This window comes from Gymnoscopelus microlampas (genome assembly GCF_963454915.1).
Source record: "Gymnoscopelus microlampas genome assembly, chromosome: 14".
NCBI classification, from domain to species: Eukaryota; Metazoa; Chordata; class Actinopteri; order Myctophiformes; family Myctophidae; genus Gymnoscopelus; species Gymnoscopelus microlampas.
The window spans coordinates 50,164,620-50,186,658 of record NC_139951.1 but is presented as its reverse complement, the minus strand read 5'-3'; the positions used below and the strand labels follow the sequence as shown (position 1 = coordinate 50,186,658).

Sequence of the window (22,039 nt, the reverse complement as noted above, 5' to 3'; positions counted from 1 at the left end):
TGACAAGCACTCTGTCTGATTAGGTACGTTGTGAACCTGTTTCAACTGTTCATATTGTCTCCACCAGGCCCAAGGCGTGGCCCAGACTATGTTTTACACCCTGTCTGTCCGTGTTTGTGTCGGTCCGTCCGTCTGTCTCTCTGTGTCCAGCTAATCTCCGGCACCGTTGGGCCCATCGTAGTGAAACTGTGCACACACACTCCCTGGGTCCAGTGCAGAACCTGAATATTTCAGATCGGCCTGTTATAGACTTTTGCAGAACACTTTTCTGATATTACTCCCACAGATTTGTCCTTCCAAAGTTTGCAGGATTGGCCAGTTTAAAAAAAAAGCCTCAAATCATGAACACAGCGTGCAACTTCCGTGAAATTTAGCACACATTCCCACTAGGCTGAGGAAGAAATGCCACCAGAACATTTTCAAATAAGCCTCATGGTGGCGCTATAACAGGCACGTTTTTACCTATACCTGCACTGATCAACGTGAGACTTTGCACGCACAATCCCTAGAGGCCAAGCAAAAACCTCTACCCTGCATATTTCACATCAGCCTTTTATAGCGCCACCAGGAGGCCGATTTTCGCTAAACCCTTTCTTTATATCACTCCTACAAATGTTGTCTAAACATTAGGCAAATAGGTACACAGTATCTCTATAGACAAGTGACCAAGACGGATCTGTCAGATTTTTCATATTCCATCCTGATTGGTGAATTCTGAACATTGCTGCCCACAATAACCTGACCTGGTGGAGACCTGTGCTCCGAGGAGCACTTTTTCTAGTTTAACCCATTAAGACCGGGAACGCATCTGTATCATTTTATATTTCTTTGGCTATTCCAAAACAGCAGATCTACAAGCTCGGCACCGAGTGCCGCACTATGAGAAAAATCGTGAAAATGAGTGCAAATCTCTGAATATATATATATATATATATATATATATATATATATATATATATATATATATATATATATATTTCTTTTCTTTTTTTTAAGTAATTAATTCATTTTTACTCCATTTTTTGCTTCTGGGGGGTCCCTGGAACAACATATTTGGAGATGGGGGTCCGCGGTCAAATACATATCATTTTGGCGGTCCTTGACATGAAAACATTTTGAGGACCACTGATATTATAGCAACATATTTTTTTTCAAAAAACTGTATTTAGAAGACATTTGTAGAATGTCCGAGAAACAAAGCTTTCAGTTAAAATGTTCGCTTTAAAAAATATATATTCAAAGATGTTCACACATTTTCACAATTTAAAAAAGAAATAGCAGATCTACAAGCTCATAGCGCAGCACGAGTGCCACGCTATGAGCTTTTTTTAATAGACGCAACACAGACGCGTTCCCGGTCTTAATGGGCAGTGTTTAGCAGATTCATGTATTCTTACACTACAGGCAGTACAGCGGAAAGTAGGTGTGTGTGTGTGTGTGTGTGTGTGTGTGTGTGTGTGTGTGTGTGTATATATATATATATATATATATATATATATATATATATATATATATATACACACTTTTCCGTTTGTTGGTCGTTATTTGGGGGGGGATTTAGTGCAATATGTTCTGGAACCGAATTAACTGAATTAAAGTAACAAAAAGCTCCACACACGCTGGTTACTAATGTCATTACATTAAACCATTAAAACCAGGAAAGCATCTGTGTCATTTTAGCATTGGCTATTCAAAATTAGCAGATCTAAAAGCTCGCAGCACGTCACTTCGTGCCATGCTGTACATCTGCTATTTTTTACACATATTTTCTCCTCTGGGGGTCCCTGGCACAAAACAAATTCTGATGGGGCGGGGTCCCCAGCTAAACGAGTTATATATAAACATAAATATAAATATTTATAAAGAATCAGTCAAACCACTTTAACACTATTTTATACTTTAGCTATGAATAGAAAGCTCAAGCTTGTAAGATCATCTATTTCGGAAACACTTGGGGAAAATGGGGAATCATTTCAAATTTCCTTGACATGAAAACCTTTGAGAACCAGCACATTAATGAGTAAAACGTATATGAATATAGAATGTTATTTAAATCTATAGAATAATGTGAACCTCTAACATGTTGATGACAAATGTAGCAGTGCAGATACATTGAGCGTAATAATAATTATAGTAGATTGTTGTGTTATTTTTTTCCAGTTTCTACAACAGCTGTAGACAGGATGTCCAGTGGAACCTCAGCTTCCATCAGAGGTGAGTTCTATTAAAACACATGAAACCAACAAACTGATACTGGTTTAGTCACATCTGTGATCTTTATGAATATTATATTTATCTCTCCATCCAGGGAAGAACAGGTCAGAACTGAGAATTGTTCTGATCGGGGGAAGTCATGGAGGTCGATTCAGTGGAAAGAGTTCAGTAGGAAACATCATCCTGGGCAGACATGTTTTTGACACAAACAGAATAACATCTCAGAGTGTCATGAGACAAAAGAAAGTGTCAGGCAGACAGGTCACTGTGGTAGACACTCCAGGATGGAGGTCTTATCTTCCCCTAGATCTGACCCCAAAACTGACTCAGTTAGAAATCCAACAGAGTGTGAATCTGTGTCCTCTAGGACCCCATGCCTTTGTCCTAGTGATCAGATTGGTCAGCCCATATGTAGGAACAGGGATGTCAGCAGAGGAGCATGTGAGATTTCTCCTCAGTGACAGAGTGTGGAAACACACTATTATAGTGTTCACTGTAGCTGATAGAAACAACATGAGAACTGATCTCATTAGTTCTAACCCTGACTTAAGATATCTTACTGAGAAATGTGAAGGTCGCTTCCATGTTCTTAACATTAGTGACAGAGGAGATAGAAGTCAGGTCACAGAGCTGATGGAGAAGATAGATCAGATGGTGACTAGTAATGGTTGTCACTATGAGACAGAAGAACACGTCTCAGAGGAACTGAAGGAGAAGAAGAGAACCATCAGAAGAAGAGCAGAACAATGGAGGACAGACGCTAAGAAACAAACAACTGGACTTCCAAAACACATTGGTATGTTTTGTTTACTTTGTTTAAGTGACTTTACTTGCTGTTGAAATGTTATTGTTTAACCCATTAAAACCGGGAAAGCATCCGCGTCATTTTAGATTTTAGCGTTGGCTATTCAAGAATAGCAGATCTACAAGCTCCACAGCGTTAGCCTGATTATCAGACTGAAGCTGCAGAGCTTTTTGTACCGAATAAATCCTATAGGTTCACATTTACAACACCAGACCAAGAGGCGGTCCACTCAGAGAGTGGGCGGGGTCTATGGTCTGGAACCAGCCTATTACAGCGTGTCACTTGGTGCCGCGCTGGCAGTTTGTACATCTCTGCTTTTTGGATTTTTTTAACCCAAATCTTCTCTCCTGGGGGTCCTTGGCACAAAACACTTTTGATTTACGTTGCAACACGACAGCTTGTAGATCAGCTGAGAGAGAGAGAGAGAGAGAGAGAGAGAGAGAGAGAGAGAGAGAGAGAGAGAGAGAGAGAGAGAGAGAGAGAGAGAGAGAGAGAGAGAGAGAGAGAGAGAGAGAGAGAGAGAGAGAGAGACTTTCTACAAGTATCTATCGATCGGGCCGCGGACCCCCATCTGAAGATGTTTTGTGCGATGGGCCCCCAGGAGAGACAATTTGTGTTAAAAGGAAGACAAAAACTATTCAAACACTTCCAAGATTTTTTTTTTTTTAAATAGAAGATCTACAAGCTTGCAGCGCGGCACAAATTTTCACGCTGTGAGCTTGTAGATCTGCTATTTTTGTAAAGCCAACGCTAAAATCTTTTCGTTTTAATGGCTTAAACACTAACATTTCACCAGCCAGTAAAATAAAAACAGAATACAAGAACATATTTAATGTGGTTGAGCCCTATATACTTCATCATATGCCAAATAGTGAAAATAGCAGATCTACAAGCTCACAACGCGTTGCATTGCGACGCGTTGTGAGCTTGTAGGTCTGCTATTGTCACTATTTTTGGGATTTTCTTTTTGGTTTTTAACAGTGACACCTGGGTTAGCATGTTTAAACAATAACATTTCGCCTGCAAATAAAATTGTAGATCTGCTGTTTTCACTACTTTTGTGCGACACTCTTGTATGGTGAAGTAGGGCATTCATTTACAGTAACAATATTTGTTATATGACAAATAGCTAAAACAGCAGATCTACAAGCTCACAGTGTGTTACGCTGGGAAGCAATATGAGCTTGTGGATCATCTATTTTCGCTATTTAAAACAAAAACCTTGAAAATGTTATTAAACAAAGTGAAAGTAAACAACGTTTTCTGACAGGACTGACTGACCTCAGGATTGTGTTGTTGGGAGAGCAGAACTCTGGGAAGAGTTCAGCAGGAAACACCATTCTGACAGGAAGTGGTTTTAAAGTTAAACAGGGAGGTCAGAGGTCATCAGTGCAGTGTGAGGTGAGACAGGGTAAAGTAGCAGGGAGACAGGTGACAGTGGTGGACTCACCAGGCTGGTGGTACAACAGTCCACTACAGGACACCTCAGAGATGGACAAACTGGAGATCCAGAACAGTGTGTCTCTCTGTCCTCCTGGACCACATGCTGCTCTTCTGACGGTTCCTCTTGATAAAGCATTCACCAAAGCACAGAGAGTAGCAGTAGAGGAACACATGACACTTCTGTCACAGAGTCTCTGGAGTCACTCTATGGTACTGTTCACCCATGGAGACCGTCTGGGAGACAGAAGCATTGAGCAGCACATTGAGGCTGAAGGAGAAGACCTCCGCTGGCTTGTTGACAAATGTGGGAACAGATATCATGTCTTCAACAATAAGAGGAGAGATGACACTCAGGTCACACAGCTGATGGAGAAGATAGAGGAGATGGTGTCAGGAAACAGAGGTGGACACTATGAAGATGATGGAGATGAGAAGATGTCAGAGAGGAAGAGGAACATAGAGGGACATGTCCAGACATTTCTGAAGAAGACACACAGACAAAGAAATGCTCTGAAAGCTCTGTCTGCAGGTAATGTTTGTAGACATTATTACTATTATTATTAGTATTATTACACTTACCCTTATTATTATTATTACATCATTGTATAGTGATGATGATGATAATTATAATACACTATAATAAATAATAAACTATTAAAATAAAAAGAACAGAAAATAGCCTAGCTTTGTGAGCTTGTAGATCTGCTATTTTATCTACTTTTGAAAAACAACTGTCTGTGGATTTTATAAAGATTGAAGCAATGTATTAACAAGAGCATGTGACTAAATGTTGAGAGCGAGGCCCAAGCCATCAATGTGACCCCTAGACCCCGAGCTCCTGTAAGGCCCTTGCCCCAAGCGCCTGCCGTGTCGGCCGGCAAGAAGAAAAGAGAGAAGCTGAAACACAACCGTGCTGCCAGGGCACCTGCTGCTGCCGCTGGCTGGCCCGGAAGCAGCGAGCGATGGAGCAATTGGAATGCTCCCTACAACGCTGTCCCTACAGCAGGGGGGGGGGTGTTTACCATGGGTTACACCACCATACCCCCACCCGTATGCATCGAGGGAACCCCAGCAAGGACCCTGCCCCAGCCCCGATCCTACAACAGGATTCTACGGGGCACCCCCCAGCCAATACCGACCCGATCCAAGAAGCCAACATGGTCCATACTATTAGAGATCATTGAAACATGCAAAACTGATATTTAGCTTATAGCATTATAGCTCTGCTATGTTTTTGCTTAGATCGCTTCCCACACACTTTCTCACCAGCTGCCTGTGTAAGCTGATAACAGGCCAGACAGCCAAGGTCACGCACTGTCTGCTTGGCGGAGGTGAGACGTGACAGGAAGTAACCACGTGCTTCGAGAGTTGGAAATTGGACTGGAAGGGAGGGGTGAGATGATGCCATGTAATGACAGTGTTCTGCCACAGGGGTTGATGTACTTAACCTCCGGTCGCCCAGGGATGGGCAGATTTTTCCTGGACTTTGCATCTAGAGACTTCTGTTTTGCTCAGATTTAGCTGCTAGCCACTTCGGTGGCCTTTTCCTCTTCTCAATACTTTACTCTCTATATTTGTAACTCACTTCCTTAATAAATCTTTTTATTGAACTTCATTTTCGTGTGACGGCTGCCTCCCCACTGCCTCATTAGCCAAGAAAGATATCCGGGTATTTTGTCCTTTTCCTGTATTTTTGTGGTAAGATTGCTAACACATATTATTACATTAATATAGGAGCTAACCTGTGTTTGAGAAATTCTCTCTAACCGACACAGGTTGGGACAGGCCCTGTCAACGGTCTAAAGTTTCATTCTCAGCTATCTGCTATTTATTACTAAGTAAGGTGGTTGGTGCTAGGTTCATTTCTCAACGAGTGGCTCTCATTTATTTCCTATAAAAGCAGGATACAGAGCGCTACTCACGAGAGATCACTAGACACTAGCTGCCGTGTAATAACGCAGAGCCAGGAGTGAAATTAGGTCTGTTACAGTTGATGTTGGAGCACACGCAGAAACAACCGTAGTTGTGTCCCGTAACTGCTGGTCAAAGACGCCAAGGCAATAGTATTGGTTTCCGATCACTGAGTGTTATTAAATCTTATTTTAGATTTGTGCCTGAGTTTTGAGCAATGTCTAGTCCAAGTCTGAGTCTAGTCGTTGTCGGAAGCCACTTGTAATCTACCGAGAATAGATCCTCTAGGTTGAACTCAAGAGACAAGAGTTTATCCATTCTAGATATAAGCGATTAGTAGGAGTAAGGTTAAAATTCCAGTAACCGGAGAGGAATTAGCATGCCTCGAAGGGGTTCTGGTGAGGGAGTCTGGGTCTAACTCGCCCAGGGTCTGATTCCCTTTACATGGCGTCCCTGTGGTGGGCTTGAGACCACCGTTATCTAGGAGTTACAAGCCGTATATCAGAACTCAGGAAGTATAGCTATTATTACTCTAATTTGTGAGCCTAGAGCTAACTTGTACCGGAGGCTGTATCCGCTAGCGTATCCCTCCTAACAGGGTGAAACAGAGGCTGGACTGCGCAACCAGTGGCCACAGGTGGTAAAAACATCTCTGTGAAGGACCAACATAATTGCTCAAAAGCCACGAAATAAGAGTTAAAGATAATATTACTTGTGCGATAGCTTAGAAAAATCCAACCTAGCTAAAAGGATATGGCAACCTCAAGTTCCACTCCCACAGAGGGAGCGAATAATGAGGATTTTTCCTCCTCATCAGACGAGGAAGAAGGGGACGATCGTAGCGATCCTCCCCAAGCCTTTCCTGCCCGGTTACATATTACTGTTGCATTTAGGTATCTGGGCATGAGACAAATTACCATTGTAAGCCCCCCACCGGGCTGCAATGAAGCCTCCCCTAGTGAAGGGCAGGAACAACTCAGTCATGAGGTTATCGATTGGGATCGACGCGATGCACTAGCACCGCATCGACGCTCGAATCAAGCGAAAACCTCAGAGGTAACAGAACCCCGGGCTACAGGTTCCCCAAACGAACCGCCACCCCGGGGGCTCAGTCATGAGGTTATCGATTGGAATCGACGCGATGCACTAGCACCGCATCGACGCTCGAATCAAACGAAAACCTCAGAGGTAACAGAACCCCGGGCTACAGGTTCCCCAAACGAACCGCCACCCCGGGGGGAAAGAAAGGCCAGAGAGAAAAACACCTCTCAGCCAAAGAACGGGAAAAAGGGAGGGAAGCCTCAGAACCCCCCCCCGAAAGCCCAGAGCCCGAAGTCCCAGGGGGAACCCCGGACCACGGGCCGAAAACCATTGGTACCCTACCTCGAGAAGGAGGAATGGGATAAACTCTCAAAGGAGGAGCAAGAAGCGCATCGCGCCAAGCGCGCTGCCCGGAAAGCTCCAGTCCAAGAGCAAGAGTGAATACCATAATCTCGGCTGTTTCAGAATACAGGCCTCTATTAGCGGCACTGGAAATGAATACTAATGAGAAAGACGGAACGCTCCTCTGTAATATGAACGGGGAAGAATACCTTGTAAAACACAGGAGCTGAAGTCACATTGCGTGCTAACATGCCAGCTATGCGCCTGTGTAATATATGCGTGTATATATATGTATACATAGTATGTATGTATATATATATATATGTGTGTGTATGTGCATATGTGCATATGGGTATATGTGCATGTCACTCTTTAATGCCCGCTGCTAGAAAGCATGGGATTGAAGGGATAGTGGCTAAGCCTGGTTTGGCGCCTTTTATTGGCCCCAAAAGACCTCTTGGCCTTAGCAAAACCAGATGATGAAACCATCATTCAGGTTTGATAAAGGTGTTTCCTACGTTTGCACCTACTGGCTTGCAAGTAGCTATCCAATTATGCAGCGTACTGAAGGAGTGACCAGCAATGGAATCCCTCCGGATGGACAATGCAACCTACTTCAAAGCCGAACCAGTAACCAGGGTATTGGAAGATAGGGGAACCCAGGCTCTCTGGTCAGTACCTATAATCTAGCTAGTACCAGTGGTGTGGCCGAACGCACTGTGCGGGAGGTCAAGGATTTTATGACGCGTGAGGGGGTGGAGAGTACGTGGGACGAACCCCTCCCTCTCCTCAGGTTACATGACACTCTAAACCTAGGAGGAGAGCTGAAGAGGTATGTGCCAGGCACTAATCCCTCTCCTCCTCTCTTTTCCGTAGGTGAAGAAGTGTGGGTGTGCCGCAAACCTGAGGGGCGAAATCCTAAGCTGTAGAGTGAAGGACGTGGCACTGTGTTAGAAGTGTTGAGTCCACACGGGTTGGTATTACAGGAATTTAGTGTAGTTCATACTATACAGATTCGCAAAACTCAGTGATCAGTACTATGGCGTCGAAGCATTCTAAGGCAGAAAGGAAGGTTGGAACCCAGGAGTCCCTACCTTTCGCTTTGGAGTGTGCCAACAAACGGGCACTCTTTGTTATGTCTCCAGGCACTAACGGAAAGGATATCTGGCTAGGGAGAGGCATGGGGATGGCTAAGGAGGCGAGGAATGGGTTCTTGCCAATAATAGGTTTTGACAAGAAGCCCATAGAGTGGTTGTGGAGAAACTCCCCCTGCCTGTGTGCAATGTGCGACGTCATAGTTGCAGCACAGCGCTGGGCGGGGCAGGGTAAATGCAAGCCAGCTGCGGTTCCACCAGGGTACGTAACACAGCTGAGTATGAGTGAGAGTACGACTATAGACCTAGGCCCTAGAGAAGGCCCTAGGGGTTGTCGCATCCTACTCTGTGGCATGTGTTACGTTAAGTGGTGTGGCAGAATAGCACTGGCGAGTTATCCTCCCATGAGTAAATCATGGGCCAACAAGTGCCAGTGCGCTTGGACGGGAGATGAGTTGTTCCCATGCCCCTTGCATAAGGGCGCAAAGGTTAACTCTGGCGTTTGTATTACAACGGGAAAAGGTTACCTGCAGAGTGGGATGACCCCGGTTCGAAAGGCTCTGGCCAATAAGGCTGGGATCCAGTTCAAAGGGAGCACGGAGGACTTATACCTCCTAACCCTGTCTGACCTGGAAAAGTCTATCAACTGGTGTTATCCCATCCCCGTGCCTTCCCGTTCCTCTCGCACCCATTGGAAAAAGGGCCGAGAGACCATAAGCATCGCCGACACTCCATCACGGTGGATGGTCCTAGGGGTCGACCCCAAGGGCAAGTCTGCTGAGAGGATGGTGGGCAAAGCAGTGGTAATGAGCGTACAGGCATTGATAAAATGCATGCTAGGAGCTCGTACTGCATTAATAGTGGAGTGTGAGCGTGCACCATACCAAGATGATAGTTATAGTCTATCTCACTGGGACTGGTACACTGAACACACTAGCTATATGAGGAAAAACCTAACCAGAGAAAGTCTGGTATGGGAGATCCTCGCTAGCGATGGCCCGGCTAGCGCCCCACGTGGCGCGCCCCACGTGCCACCCAACGTGGCACCCATCGGGTCTGAGGTTGCCGGGCTGGCATTAGGTTCCTGTATAACCCATGGTGAACACCCTGAGAAGGAGGGATACCAGTGGGTCAGGGCGACCGTGTCAATGGACGTGGACCCTGAAGGTAATGTGATCTCATTTGGGTTTGGAGTTATTCCCGTACCCGATAGGACCCTTACGCCTAAACTGCAACGGGTTTCATATGCTGACGCCCTACAGGGCGTGCGTGGCGTACCCAACGTGTCTCTGCCCTTAGGGGAGAGACAGGTGCAGCCTGGTGGTTGGGTGGAAGGGACCGAGAAAGGGGGCCTATGGCGCAAAGCCGTAAGGACTTTCATGAGAGATAGAAAGGATGCAGGGACCTCTTAAGGTGGTCTTGACTGTGGCCCTTCTCCCCGCAGGTCTCCGGCGGTGACAAGGGGAGGGGGAGTGCCAGGATGACCGACCGCGCTGTTGAGAGGGATGACGGAGGAGATGATAATATCTTTAGAGAAACCTTCCTGGGCGCCAGGACAGGTATTACTCCTCCAGAGATTCCCCGAAAAATCAGTATTACCCGTATGACGGCGAAACTGCTAGTAAAAGTCACCTTCACGGCCATAGCTCTGATAGTGACTTTAGGACTCATAAGGGCCCTGTCGCACCCCCAGACACGGGTGCAATGGGAATATGAGTACCCCCCTACCCTCAATACCAGGGAAGGGGGGGTGATGGGTGTCCTTACAATAGTAAGTCCCCTACCATGCATGAGACAGAATGACTCCCAGACACATTGGGAGTTATGGAAGTCATTCCAAAACGCTGAGAATGGAGGCCCTCCTTTGGACGTAACAAAGCTAGGGCCACCACCTCAGTGTTCCCATATGGAGAATGACATCGACTGTCACGTCATGAATCCCGAGCACTGTAACTCGCACCTTACATGGCCCGAGCTAACGGAGCAGAGGGAGGAGGAAGTAAAAGGATTGTTAGACTACAAAGTAGACTCAATCGAGGTAAACAGGCTACGTGGTGAGGTGGTCCAGAAGCTGAGAACAGTAAAAGGGCCCCGAACCGCATATGCTTGTATGACTGTGACAACACGCTTCCGCTATGAGGGGGACCCACGATGGGAACCTTGGGAAGAAGTTTCCAATTGTTTTCTGACCAAAGTCAATCAGACTAAGGCAGTAAAATTGGAAAACAGTCGCAAATTCATATCTGTGTTGAACCCTGAAACTGCTGAGGTGCAAGTTGTTACTACTGTGACAAAATGGCCCATTAGTGAGACAAGAGAGCTAGATGCTTTCTTAACGGAAATGGCAGATCTTATGGAGGTTATCATAGTTATGAACGAGCTAGGTCTTAAAGAAACCCCTCAGGAAGATAAGCCAATAGCAATTCCTTTAATGGCTGCACCTCTGGTAAAACATGGTTCAAAACAATTGGCCCGGGAAAGACTAGCCTCAGGGTTCTCTTTATCCCCGGTCAAAAAATGGTTCCCTTGGGTCCTCGCCAAAAAGAAGCCAGGACCTGGAGGATACCGAGCCTACCCACCTGGTTTGCCATGGATTCTTAAAGAAACCATGGCAGGGGGCCATACCCTGTACACATTTGAGGCTCCTGTCCTCGACCCAGAGCAAGTAAGCAAAATCACTGGCTCCTTTGGGACCCGGGTGATGGACGCTCTCTTGCACTGCGTGGAAGGAGGCCTGAATGAAACAGATAGGCCATGGAGAGACCTGGATAAAACCACGTTTCTCAAAAAGGCAATCCGCGAGGAAGGAACCTTAGTCCCTATGTGCCGCGAGGCACGGACTATGGGAATCCAACTTGGCGGAAATGGAACAGTGGGAGAACCGGCCTCCTGTCGATTCAACTTTAGAGATCGATTAAGGAGATATAGAATGACGTTGAACAGAGACGGAAACGCTCTCAATGACTGGGGCTATTATGCGGGTCTGGGGCTAACCCATGACGAGACACTGCTAATAGAGCACTGTTGGCATAAGAGCCGCAAGTCAGAGGACGATAAGCTAGTCATGTTCCTACATCAGCAATTCGCAGCTATGGTCACAGGTCTCCAGTTATCAACCGAAAGAGTAATCTCCGAGGAGATGCCCTCCCTCCCTGGGATGTTGCGGGTGACTCTAGGCAAGATGGCTAGAGACATAATACCCCCAACTACGGTGAGGGGAAATACTCTTGAGGAAATACTGGAAAATCATGGCCCTAAGCGCGAAGGCAAAAAGGTTCTCCCACCAAAATTACACAAGTCATTAAACCCAATCCATGATTCCCCAGGGGAACTGGATATCCCCCCACCCTTGCTTTTAACCAGGAAAACGAAAGACGGTTACAAAGTAAGGTGGGGCCTGGAGCCCTCCTTCGGGGCGACGGGTGCGGAATTGGGCGACTACCCGGACACCACCTATGGGTATCCGGGGAAGCAGTATTGCACTAAAGATAACTGGATGTGGTGCTACCAGGTAGATTCGTTCCCCCAAACCCATGTGGACGAAGCCACATCCGCGATGGTAGATTTGGCATCCACTAGGAGGGTAACCCACGTCAATAACCAGACCTGGGTGACCTGGGGAACACAGCCATTAGGCATAACACAGACTTTTGGCCAAGACATGGACAAAATTCTGGACTGGTACTACGTTGCGCGTAACCCACCCCCCCAGCCGGGGGCTTGGGCTAACATGCACTGGTATGACGCTCCTATAGCTGCAACGCCTTTAGATGGAAAGAGGTGGAGGGCCGTACATGGGGATATAGGTACAGAATACTTAGACCCCAACTACCCTCGTAATATAGGAGCCCCATTGGCGATGCTTAATTGTCACCGCACTTCACCTGCCGGCTCTTTGGGTGTACGCCAGGCAACGGTTACCTGGCGGGGCAGGACCCTGAAATGTGGAACCTCAATGAATATCAATGAGGAGGTCTACGTTAAAGGGTACCCATACTTTTTCCCGCCTTCAGCGTACCTCCTGAATAGATGGAGCTATGCTAATTCCCGATTCTGCAATGACAGAGATCGGACTAGGCGAGAAAAACAATTATATGATTGCAATAGTTACAATAAGTATGCTGCAGTCACTGGACAGTGTGCCAGAGCCACCTTCGATTACCAGTCTCCCTGGCAAGGCCCCTCCTCCTATCTCCAGGAGGGGGGGTCAGTCACGGCTCCTGGTGAAGGATGGACCACTAAGAAATTCTCTCTTGAGGGGATCTGGCCCATAACTCACGGCTGGAACCTTAGCGAGGGGAATTGTTCACAAGATAGATCTCCAAGGGATCGGTGGAATTACAGTGATTTCACAGCTACCATGATAATCTTAGCAGCCGCTACAGGTAGCGCTGCCAAAGATTTGGGGAATTCTATCATAGAGGGAGCCTCTGAAATTTACACTCAGGTTACTTCTATTATTCAGACAGCTTGGGTTACCATAACAACCATCCACAAGTGGGGGGTGCCTGTAATGTTGGCCGTGGGAGTTGTTATCTTAATCTCACTCCTGCACAAAGCTGGCCTCTTTCCAATAGTGGGCGAGACCATGAAGGCAGTAGGCCAATCTGTAGTAAGAAGAATCAGGCCTCCCCTTGAGGGGGAAGATGTCTTCCTGCTGTAAGATATGTCACGATCCCCTGAGGAGAGAAATCATCCCTTAATATATAAGGATGGGTTGGGCTTATGCACACTCCGAGGTTTACTCTCCGAGGTACAGTGCCACTGCCAACATGACTCTCTTCCAAGGAAACAAGATCGAAATGGCAGGGGAAACAGTGGGGCCTTCTGGTCACATGACAGACGCCGAAATCACTGTTTTCCTGTCTGAGGACCAAGTCCTGGCACCCCCGACTGAGACCCATGCTCCGAGTGGTCCGGTTGAGGCTGCTGAGGACTGGCGAACAGCAGGGCCTTCTGCTCATATGGCAGACGCCGAGGAAACTGTTTTCCTGTATGAAGACCAGACTTCGGCACCCCCAATGAGTTTTGTTGAGGCTGCCAGGGTCTGGTCAACTCTAGGGGTGTATCTCCAAGAGACCCCCAGACCCGTTGGGGGTCCCATATCCTCCTCTACCCAGAAGGGCGGGAGAAGCTCGAGCCAGATAACTTCCACCTGGGAGTCGGTAACCGAGACCAGAGGTTTGGCCAGTCGCATGGCTAGGCTTCACCTCATCGATCTTGCTGGAGTACGGATGTCTGACTTGAGACTGCGGGATCCTAAAAATTGGATCAATATCATGGGAATCCAACCTGGGAGGAGGCCTATTAGAGAGCCCTACCACCCTATGGGATGGCATGGTAAAGCACGTTTTGAGGAAGTGTCCAAACTCATATCACGCGTCACCAATCTTCTTCTTGGGGATGGATGGGGTTCTACGTTCCCGACCAGAGTCTCCATCTACCAGATCGTCCGAGCTGACCAGACCATGACCGGATGGCAGGACATGCTGTGGGCCTGCATCGACGAGATCCAGAGTCATGACTGGGTCTGTGACACAACTAGGTCACGACTGGAACTGTTCCGCGAGGGTGCCGTGTTGGGCCCGTGTGCTGAACCTGACAAGATGTGCCACTTCACTGGGATCCGAGCTACAAGGAAGTACCGCAGTGAGAGGGAAGCTGGAGGTCCAGAGGTCAGAGGGGGTGTTGAGAGCGAGGCCCAAGCCATCAATGTGACCCCTAGACCCCGAGCTCCTGTAAGGCCCTTGCCCCAAGCGCCTGCCGTGTCGGCCGGCAAGAAGAAAAGAGAGAAGCTGAAACACAACCGTGCTGCCAGGGCACCTGCTGCTGCCGCTGGCTGGCCCGGAAGCAGCGAGCGATGGAGCAATTGGAATGCTCCCTACAACGCTGTCCCTACAGCAGGGGGGGGGGTGTTTACCATGGGTTACACCACCATACCCCCACCCGTATGCATCGAGGGAACCCCAGCAAGGACCCTGCCCCAGCCCCGATCCTACAACAGGATTCTACGGGGCACCCCCCAGCCAATACCGACCCGATCCAAGAAGCCAACATGGTCCATACTATTAGAGATCATTGAAACATGCAAAACTGATATTTAGCTTATAGCATTATAGCTCTGCTATGTTTTTGCTTAGATCGCTTCCCACACACTTTCTCACCAGCTGCCTGTGTAAGCTGATAACAGGCCAGACAGCCAAGGTCACGCACTGTCTGCTTGGCGGAGGTGAGACGTGACAGGAAGTAACCACGTGCTTCGAGAGTTGGAAATTGGACTGGAAGGGAGGGGTGAGATGATGCCATGTAATGACAGTGTTCTGCCACAGGGGTTGATGTACTTAACCTCCGGTCGCCCAGGGATGGGCAGATTTTTCCTGGACTTTGCATCTAGAGACTTCTGTTTTGCTCAGATTTAGCTGCTAGCCACTTCGGTGGCCTTTTCCGCTTCTCAATACTTTACTCTCTATATTTGTAACTCACTTCCTTAATAAATCTTTTTATTGAACTTCATTTTCGTGTGACGGCTGCCTCCCCACTGCCTCATTAGCCAAGAAAGATATCCGGGTATTTTGTCCTTTTCCTGTATTTTTGTGGTAAGATTGCTAACACATATTATTACATTAATATAGGAGCTAACCTGTGTTTGAGAAATTCTCTCTAACCGACACAGGTTGGGACAGGCCCTGTCAACGGTCTAAAGTTTCATTCTCAGCTATCTGCTATTTATTACTAAGTAAGGTGGTTGGTGCTAGGTTCATTTCTCAACGAGTGGCTCTCATTTATTTCCTATAAAAGCAGGATACAGAGCGCTACTCACGAGAGATCACTAGACACTAGCTGCCGTGTAATAACGCAGAGCCAGGAGTGAAATTAGGTCTGTTACAGTTGATGTTGGAGCACACGCAGAAACAACAGTAGTTGTGTCCCGTAACTGCTGGTCAAAGACGCCAAGGCAATAGTATTGGTTTCCGATCACTGAGTGTTATTAAATCTTATTTTAGATTTGTGCCTGAGTTTTGAGCAATGTCTAGTCCAAGTCTGAGTCTAGTCGTTGTCGGAAGCCACTTGTAATCTACCGAGAATAGATCCTCTAGGTTGAACTCAAGAGACAAGAGTTTATCCATTCTAGATATAAGCGATTAGTAGGAGTAAGGTTAAAATTCCAGTAACCGGAGAGGAATTAGCATGCCTCGAAGGGGTTCTGGTGAGGGAGTCTGGGTCTAACTCGCCCAGGGTCTGATTCCCTTTACACTAAATAATAACTATATTGGATGCATTAGAACACAGATTATTCTTTCTTACATTTCCTGAAAAGTAACAGTTTTGTCCATACAAGGTTTCTACCAGACAGATGATATGAAGGCTGTTTGATGTTATGATTGACATCTACCTTCTATTTTCTGTGTGTGTGTTTGTTTGTGTGTGTGTGTGTGTGTGTGTGTGTGTGTGTGTGTGTGTGTGTGTGTGTGTGTGTGTGTGTGTGTGTGTGTGTGTGTGTGTGTGTGTGTGTGTGTGTGTGTGTGTGTGTGTGTGTGTGTGTGTGTGTGTTTGTCTGTCAGGAGAACATCACAGTCTAGCAGATGTGAGGCTGATGTTGGTTGGTTCAGAGCAGAATGACAGGAACGTAGCTGCTAATCGCATACTGCAGGACGATGTGTTTACAGAAACTCTATACAAGGTGAGTAATATGATATGAATGTGATGTTATAATGAAAGAAGTAAACAGTAAAGAGATGAAATATAAATGTGTTCTGATGATAATGTGAAAGTATCTGCTGTCATGAATGTTAAAATATGTTCTCCCTGGTGTCCCAACTTTTCTTCCACAATTTTCACAATTACCCCCTTTTTTCTATTATGTTTGAAAATAGCAGATCTACAAGCTCACAACCTGCTGCATAGTGACGTGTTGTGATTCTATTTTAGAATAGCCATATGTGAGATAAATGAGTCAATATCACCATAAGGTACTCCTTGGGTGTCCTCACCACAATCACTCAAATATCATGAAAATGTAACAAAATAATGAAACTCTGAGGTCTTATTATGAATGGCCAAACATTTACACACTTATCAGTACAATGATGAGTCTCTGGAAATGTGTTTCCTTCATTTTATACAGATCTGTAACATTGGATGTATATGGTTTTGGCATGTCCCACATACCACTCTGCTAACTACAGTGTGTCTAATAAGTGGTTAATTTTTTGATTTTTCTTTTTCTTTTTACATAGTTTGATTGTCCACAACACCTTATTTGATAAAACAAGTCATTTTGATCTTAAATCATATGATATAGTCTGTTTTTATAATCATATTGAAAAAAAATTGTGTGTCCCTGACATTGCTGTGGGTAAACTGGCCCTTTAAGAAACTTACTTAAGTTTAAGTTCCCTTGTTGTCTTCTTCCTGTCTTACTTCAATGGAGGCTGAAGCTGTGGCAAGTTGCCAGTAAACATTTACACTTATATATATTGTATTTTTCATAGTTTGTGTGTGTAGTTGTATGTTGTCAAGCTTAGCATGTCCACTCTGTCATACTGAAATATCAATGAATATAAAAACTTTTCTGAAATTTGAAATATATCTGTTAACAACACATTGGGTGCCAAAACCGTATATATACGGTTTTGGGAATACAACCGTGGAGTGCCAAAACCGTATATATATATACGTTTTTTGAAAAAAAAATGTTTTTTGAAAAAAACATTTTTTTTTCCTTCACAGCACCAGGAGATATCATTTTCCGAAGATTTAGACTCCAATCCACTTCCTGGTTAACTTATGACTTCAAAAGCCTGTATCTCGGCTCCTAAAAAATGGTTAAAAATCCTGGCACTCAACGTACATTTTTTTTATAAACCTCTGGCACCCCAAGTGTTAAAAAGTATAGAGTCACCTTGCTAACTGAGCTAAGTTGCTAACAGAAGGTCCAGCATGTGCCAATTAAATCCTAAAACTGACCATGTTCCACCCTGTCATTGTCCACCCTTTGAATGTTTCTTGACAGGGTGGACATATTTTACTGTTGACATATATTACAGTTAATTCATAAAAAGTGTGGGAGCTTGACCAACATGCATTTCTAACTGTACAACATCCACTTAATACAATGAGTAAAAAGTTAAATGGAAAATCACAGTTTAAAAAAAAAAAGTCCCAAATTCAATTCAATTCAATTCAATGTTATTAAAGTGTCAAATCACAACAAGTTGTCTCAAGACACTTTACATGTAGAGAAGAGACCCAACATCCCACCCTGAGCAAGCAATTTTGCGACAGTGGCAATGAAAAACTCCCTAAAATGTACCTTATGGTGATATTGACTAAAATATTATATGATAATATGTTCTCTATTGTATTGAGATTATCTCTCCACCTAACATATTTCATATGTATGGAGAATGACCCCACCTCATTTGTGATGTGGATATTTCTTTAAGACACACCAGTCATACTGGCACACACAGGTATATAAGGTCCAGGTGTGCGTGATTACACTGATTTATTGGTTATCTCCACCAAGCAGTCCAAGACGTGGGTCTTCTTAGCAGAAGTGTAGAGCAAAATAATCAAAGACAGAGTTTTTTCAAGTTTTTTTTTTGGTGAGAAAACTACTTATGACTTTTGGCAGCCAAGTGAATCCACTGCAGGGTGCAGTTCAGAGAGCTGGTGTTGAGTCGCTCCTCTCGGGGTTGCTGTCGCTGCTGTTACTATACGGGCGTATTGTTGGCGGTGTCAGCTCATGTGCTCGGATGTTATTTCGTCTGTGGATCCGTGTTCGGTGACACAGCGGAGCGTGCCAAGGCTGTCAGGAACCATACAGTGTATCACGGCGTGGCCATTTACGCACCTAGGTGTAATTCTGCATGGGATTCTGGTGGGATCCGGTTATTGGTGTGAAGCTACAGAGTGAGCTCCCTTCTCATCCAGAGATAATCACGATTGCTACGCTGTGGATCTGTTGTGGTGACGCGGCGGGGCCCTGGTCACGCCATAGCAGCTTGTGAGGATCCCGCCTCCTCTATGAATTGTTTCATCTTGCCAGGCAGCTAAGGCTAGGGAGGCTAGGTGCCTGTTGTTTAGAGGCCCAGCTGTTTCCACTCCAACCCAACAGACTAAACGTCCCAGGGTGGCAGAGCTGGGTGAGCCAAGCTCAGGCTATGGCCCTGCCTGGTGTAGACTGGTTGTAGAGACTGATGAAGAGGAGGAGGAGATTGATGTCATATCATTCTCAGATGAGGAGGACGTCCCCTCTGCTCAGCCACATGCTGATCCAGAGGATGAAGATGGCGGTGAGCGCACTCTGTTGGCCCCGTCATTAAGGGTCTGGTGGAAAGGACATCGAGGGCTCTGGAGATCGATACCTCTGCAGAGAACGTCTACGCTCCCTCCCTCTTTGATGACGTCGGGGAGGCTACATCGGCCCCCTTCTCAGTGCCCATTCTCTCAGATTTGAGAGGTTGGTCCGGGGGACAGTGGGAGGACCCCTCCCCATACCTGTCCGCCTCTCCAGAGAGGGCAGACTGCTTACTGCCACCAAGAATAGGGGAACATCTGCTGTGATCAGCTGGGCCCTATGGACAGGGCTGTGGCTGCTTTCATCTTGCCCCCCCCACCCGCCCAGGTCCTTTCTGGGCGTGGAAGGCGCCCTAGGGTGATGGATGCCTTACTGGCTAGGATCAGTGTTGTGCCTGAACGCGTTCAATGAACGATCGTTCATGAACTCGTTCATATTTTGGGCGAACGCGAACTGAACGTACTGTATATCCGATAGATGAACGTTATCGTGAACGCGTTCATTCTGGCGTTTGTGAACGGCGTTCTCTCTTCGTTCAACTTCGTTCAAGTGTGTCCCAAATTTCCATGGTTACATCGGTTTGTCATGTTGTATTTCATCCTATTCTGTGTTTCCGAGGCTTCTTGAACGCACCATCAGCCCAAAAAAAGAAAAGCAGTTACGGCCACTCGACCAGGGCGAAGAGCTGACACTTTATCCGCTCTGCGAAGCTCATTTCCCGGCCACAAGCATTTGGAAGTTGACTTGTGTCTCTTCCAAAGTATCGGTGTTGTTTCCTTGGCTTCACTGCCGACAAAATTAACTTGAAGCTGGGCTGAATTAATAAGTAAACACCGCGGAACGGCGAAATGAGTTTGGGATCATGTCAACAACTTGGCTGATGCGTCGCAGCACCGTAGCCTAACAGCCGACTTTAGGACGGTAGCCCCGGCCCCCGAACCTCTGAATGACCGTCATATTGTAGTCTGGACGTCCGACCCGACTTTATTTTGGCATTAAAAGTGGACTTCTGCACCTGGCTTTTGATGTTAACAGTGTCATACACTCACTTTGACAAGCCCCCAGCCCGCCCCCAAGATGAATGAAAATAGCTGATCTACAAGCTCCAGAGGAGGATTACCCAACGGGCCGACTGGGCCCAGGCCCAGGGGCCCCTGAGCTAGGGGGGCCCCTGAGCTTGAGCCTTTTTTTTTTTTTAATAAAAAAAAATGTTAACATATTTTTTTAACAATTTTAACATAAAAAAAACCTAATAATTTCCCTTATTAACCGCAATATAACCAAACAATTTCTTTGTATTTAAGTTATAGGTAAAACATGCATTATATTAGCCTATCTGCTGCCGTGCACAGACGTTTTTAACCGAAAAAAACCCTATTAATTTCCATTATTAACCGAGATTTAACCGCAAAAAAATCGCGCGCGCGCTTCGCGCGCGCGGGGGTGGGTGCGTGCACGCGCGCTGTGCGCGCGTGCACCCACGGAAGGGGGCGGGGGGGCCTTTTGCGTGTCTCGGCCCAGGGGCCCGTTTCTTCCTAATCCGCCTATGACAAGCTCACTGTGTTGCACCGTGACCTGTTGTGAGCTTGTAGATCGGCTATTTTCCAATAGCCAAAACAGGGCTGAAGTGATTCATGTAATTGTAAAATCTACAAAGTAACTAGTAACTCAAGTTTTGAAATAATTAAAAAATAAGTACAATATTTGCCTCTGAGATTTAGAGTAGAAGTAAGTAAGTACTGAAAACTGCTAATACTCTAGTAAAGTAAAAGTACCTCAAAATTGTACTTAAGTACAGTACTTGAATACATGTGCTTAGTTACTTTACACCAATGGAAATAATAAATATAGGGTGCTTTGTGTATGTACACCAGAGAGGATATAATGTATAAGAAAATTAAATAAATAACATTGGTTTTATAATGTATTGGATAAATAATAAAAATATAGCAATAATAATAAATGATATATTTGGATGCATCCTGCTCCATATAAAATACAATGCACTGCTTTTCAGTTCATCATTCAAGTTTGAGCCAATACAAAATATGCGATTAATATGCGATTAATCGCGCGATTAACTACACAAATCATGCGATTAATCGCGATTCAAATTTTTAATCGCCTGACAGCACTAATATATATTGGGGAAAAAAAGAACGAAAAAGAACTGAACTAGTTCATTTTTTGAACCATGAACTTTAGTTCAAAATTTTGAATTATGAACTGAACTTTGAACTAGTTCATTTTACAATTTGTGAACTGAACTTTGAACTAGTTCATATTTTAAGTGGACTTTCCCAACACTGGCTAGGATGCACAGAGCCATGGTTATCCAGACGCAGCTAGCGAACACAGGAGCTATCCTCTCACTGTATCAGCGCCAAAATAGTCTAGACTTTATTGAGTTGCAGCAACTGGCATGCATGCTCCCCAGGCTGTTTAAGGAACCGGCGGTGGCAGCGGGCAAGACGATGGCTGCTCTCTGGTCGGTGAGGCGCCATCGGTTGCCGTCCCAGTCCAAGCTGCAGCAGGAGGACCGAGCCTGTCTGATGAAGCTGCCTATTGAGCCTTCGGCCAAGTTTGGCCGAGAGGCCAGTGTCTTCCTGCAACGAGCTCAGGAGGCTCGTAGATGTGCACAGGTCTGGTTCCTTTGGCCACGGCCGGGGTGTGTGTAGGGCACCAGCTGCTACAGCATTAGAGTCGTACATCAGGGCCACACGTGCCCACAGAGTAACAGACCAGCTCTTTGGGTAGACCACTGTTGAAGGTTAGACTATCCCACTGGATCACAGAAGTGATCCAGCAGGCATACAAGCAGGCAGGAGTACCAGTGCTGCCTGGAGTGTGGGCCCACTGCACCCGTGAAGTGGCGGCCTCCTGGGC

The 22,039-nt window shown here is 46.0% G+C and overlaps 1 protein-coding gene across 1 annotated transcript in view; it reads left to right on the top strand.

The window, feature by feature from the left end:
* Positions 1-2,163: 2,163 nt before the first annotated feature.
* Positions 2,164-22,039, top strand: part of LOC311061040 (uncharacterized protein) — a 37,516-nt gene continuing 17,640 nt past the window's right edge. The window contains exons 1-3 of the mRNA XM_084079520.1: positions 2,164-2,214; positions 4,290-4,991; positions 16,413-16,531. Of these exons, the coding sequence (XP_083935646.1) occupies positions 2,184-2,214; positions 4,290-4,991; positions 16,413-16,531 (852 nt within the window). The 5' untranslated portion in view covers positions 2,164-2,183. The remainder of the gene's footprint in view (positions 2,215-4,289; positions 4,992-16,412; positions 16,532-22,039) is intronic.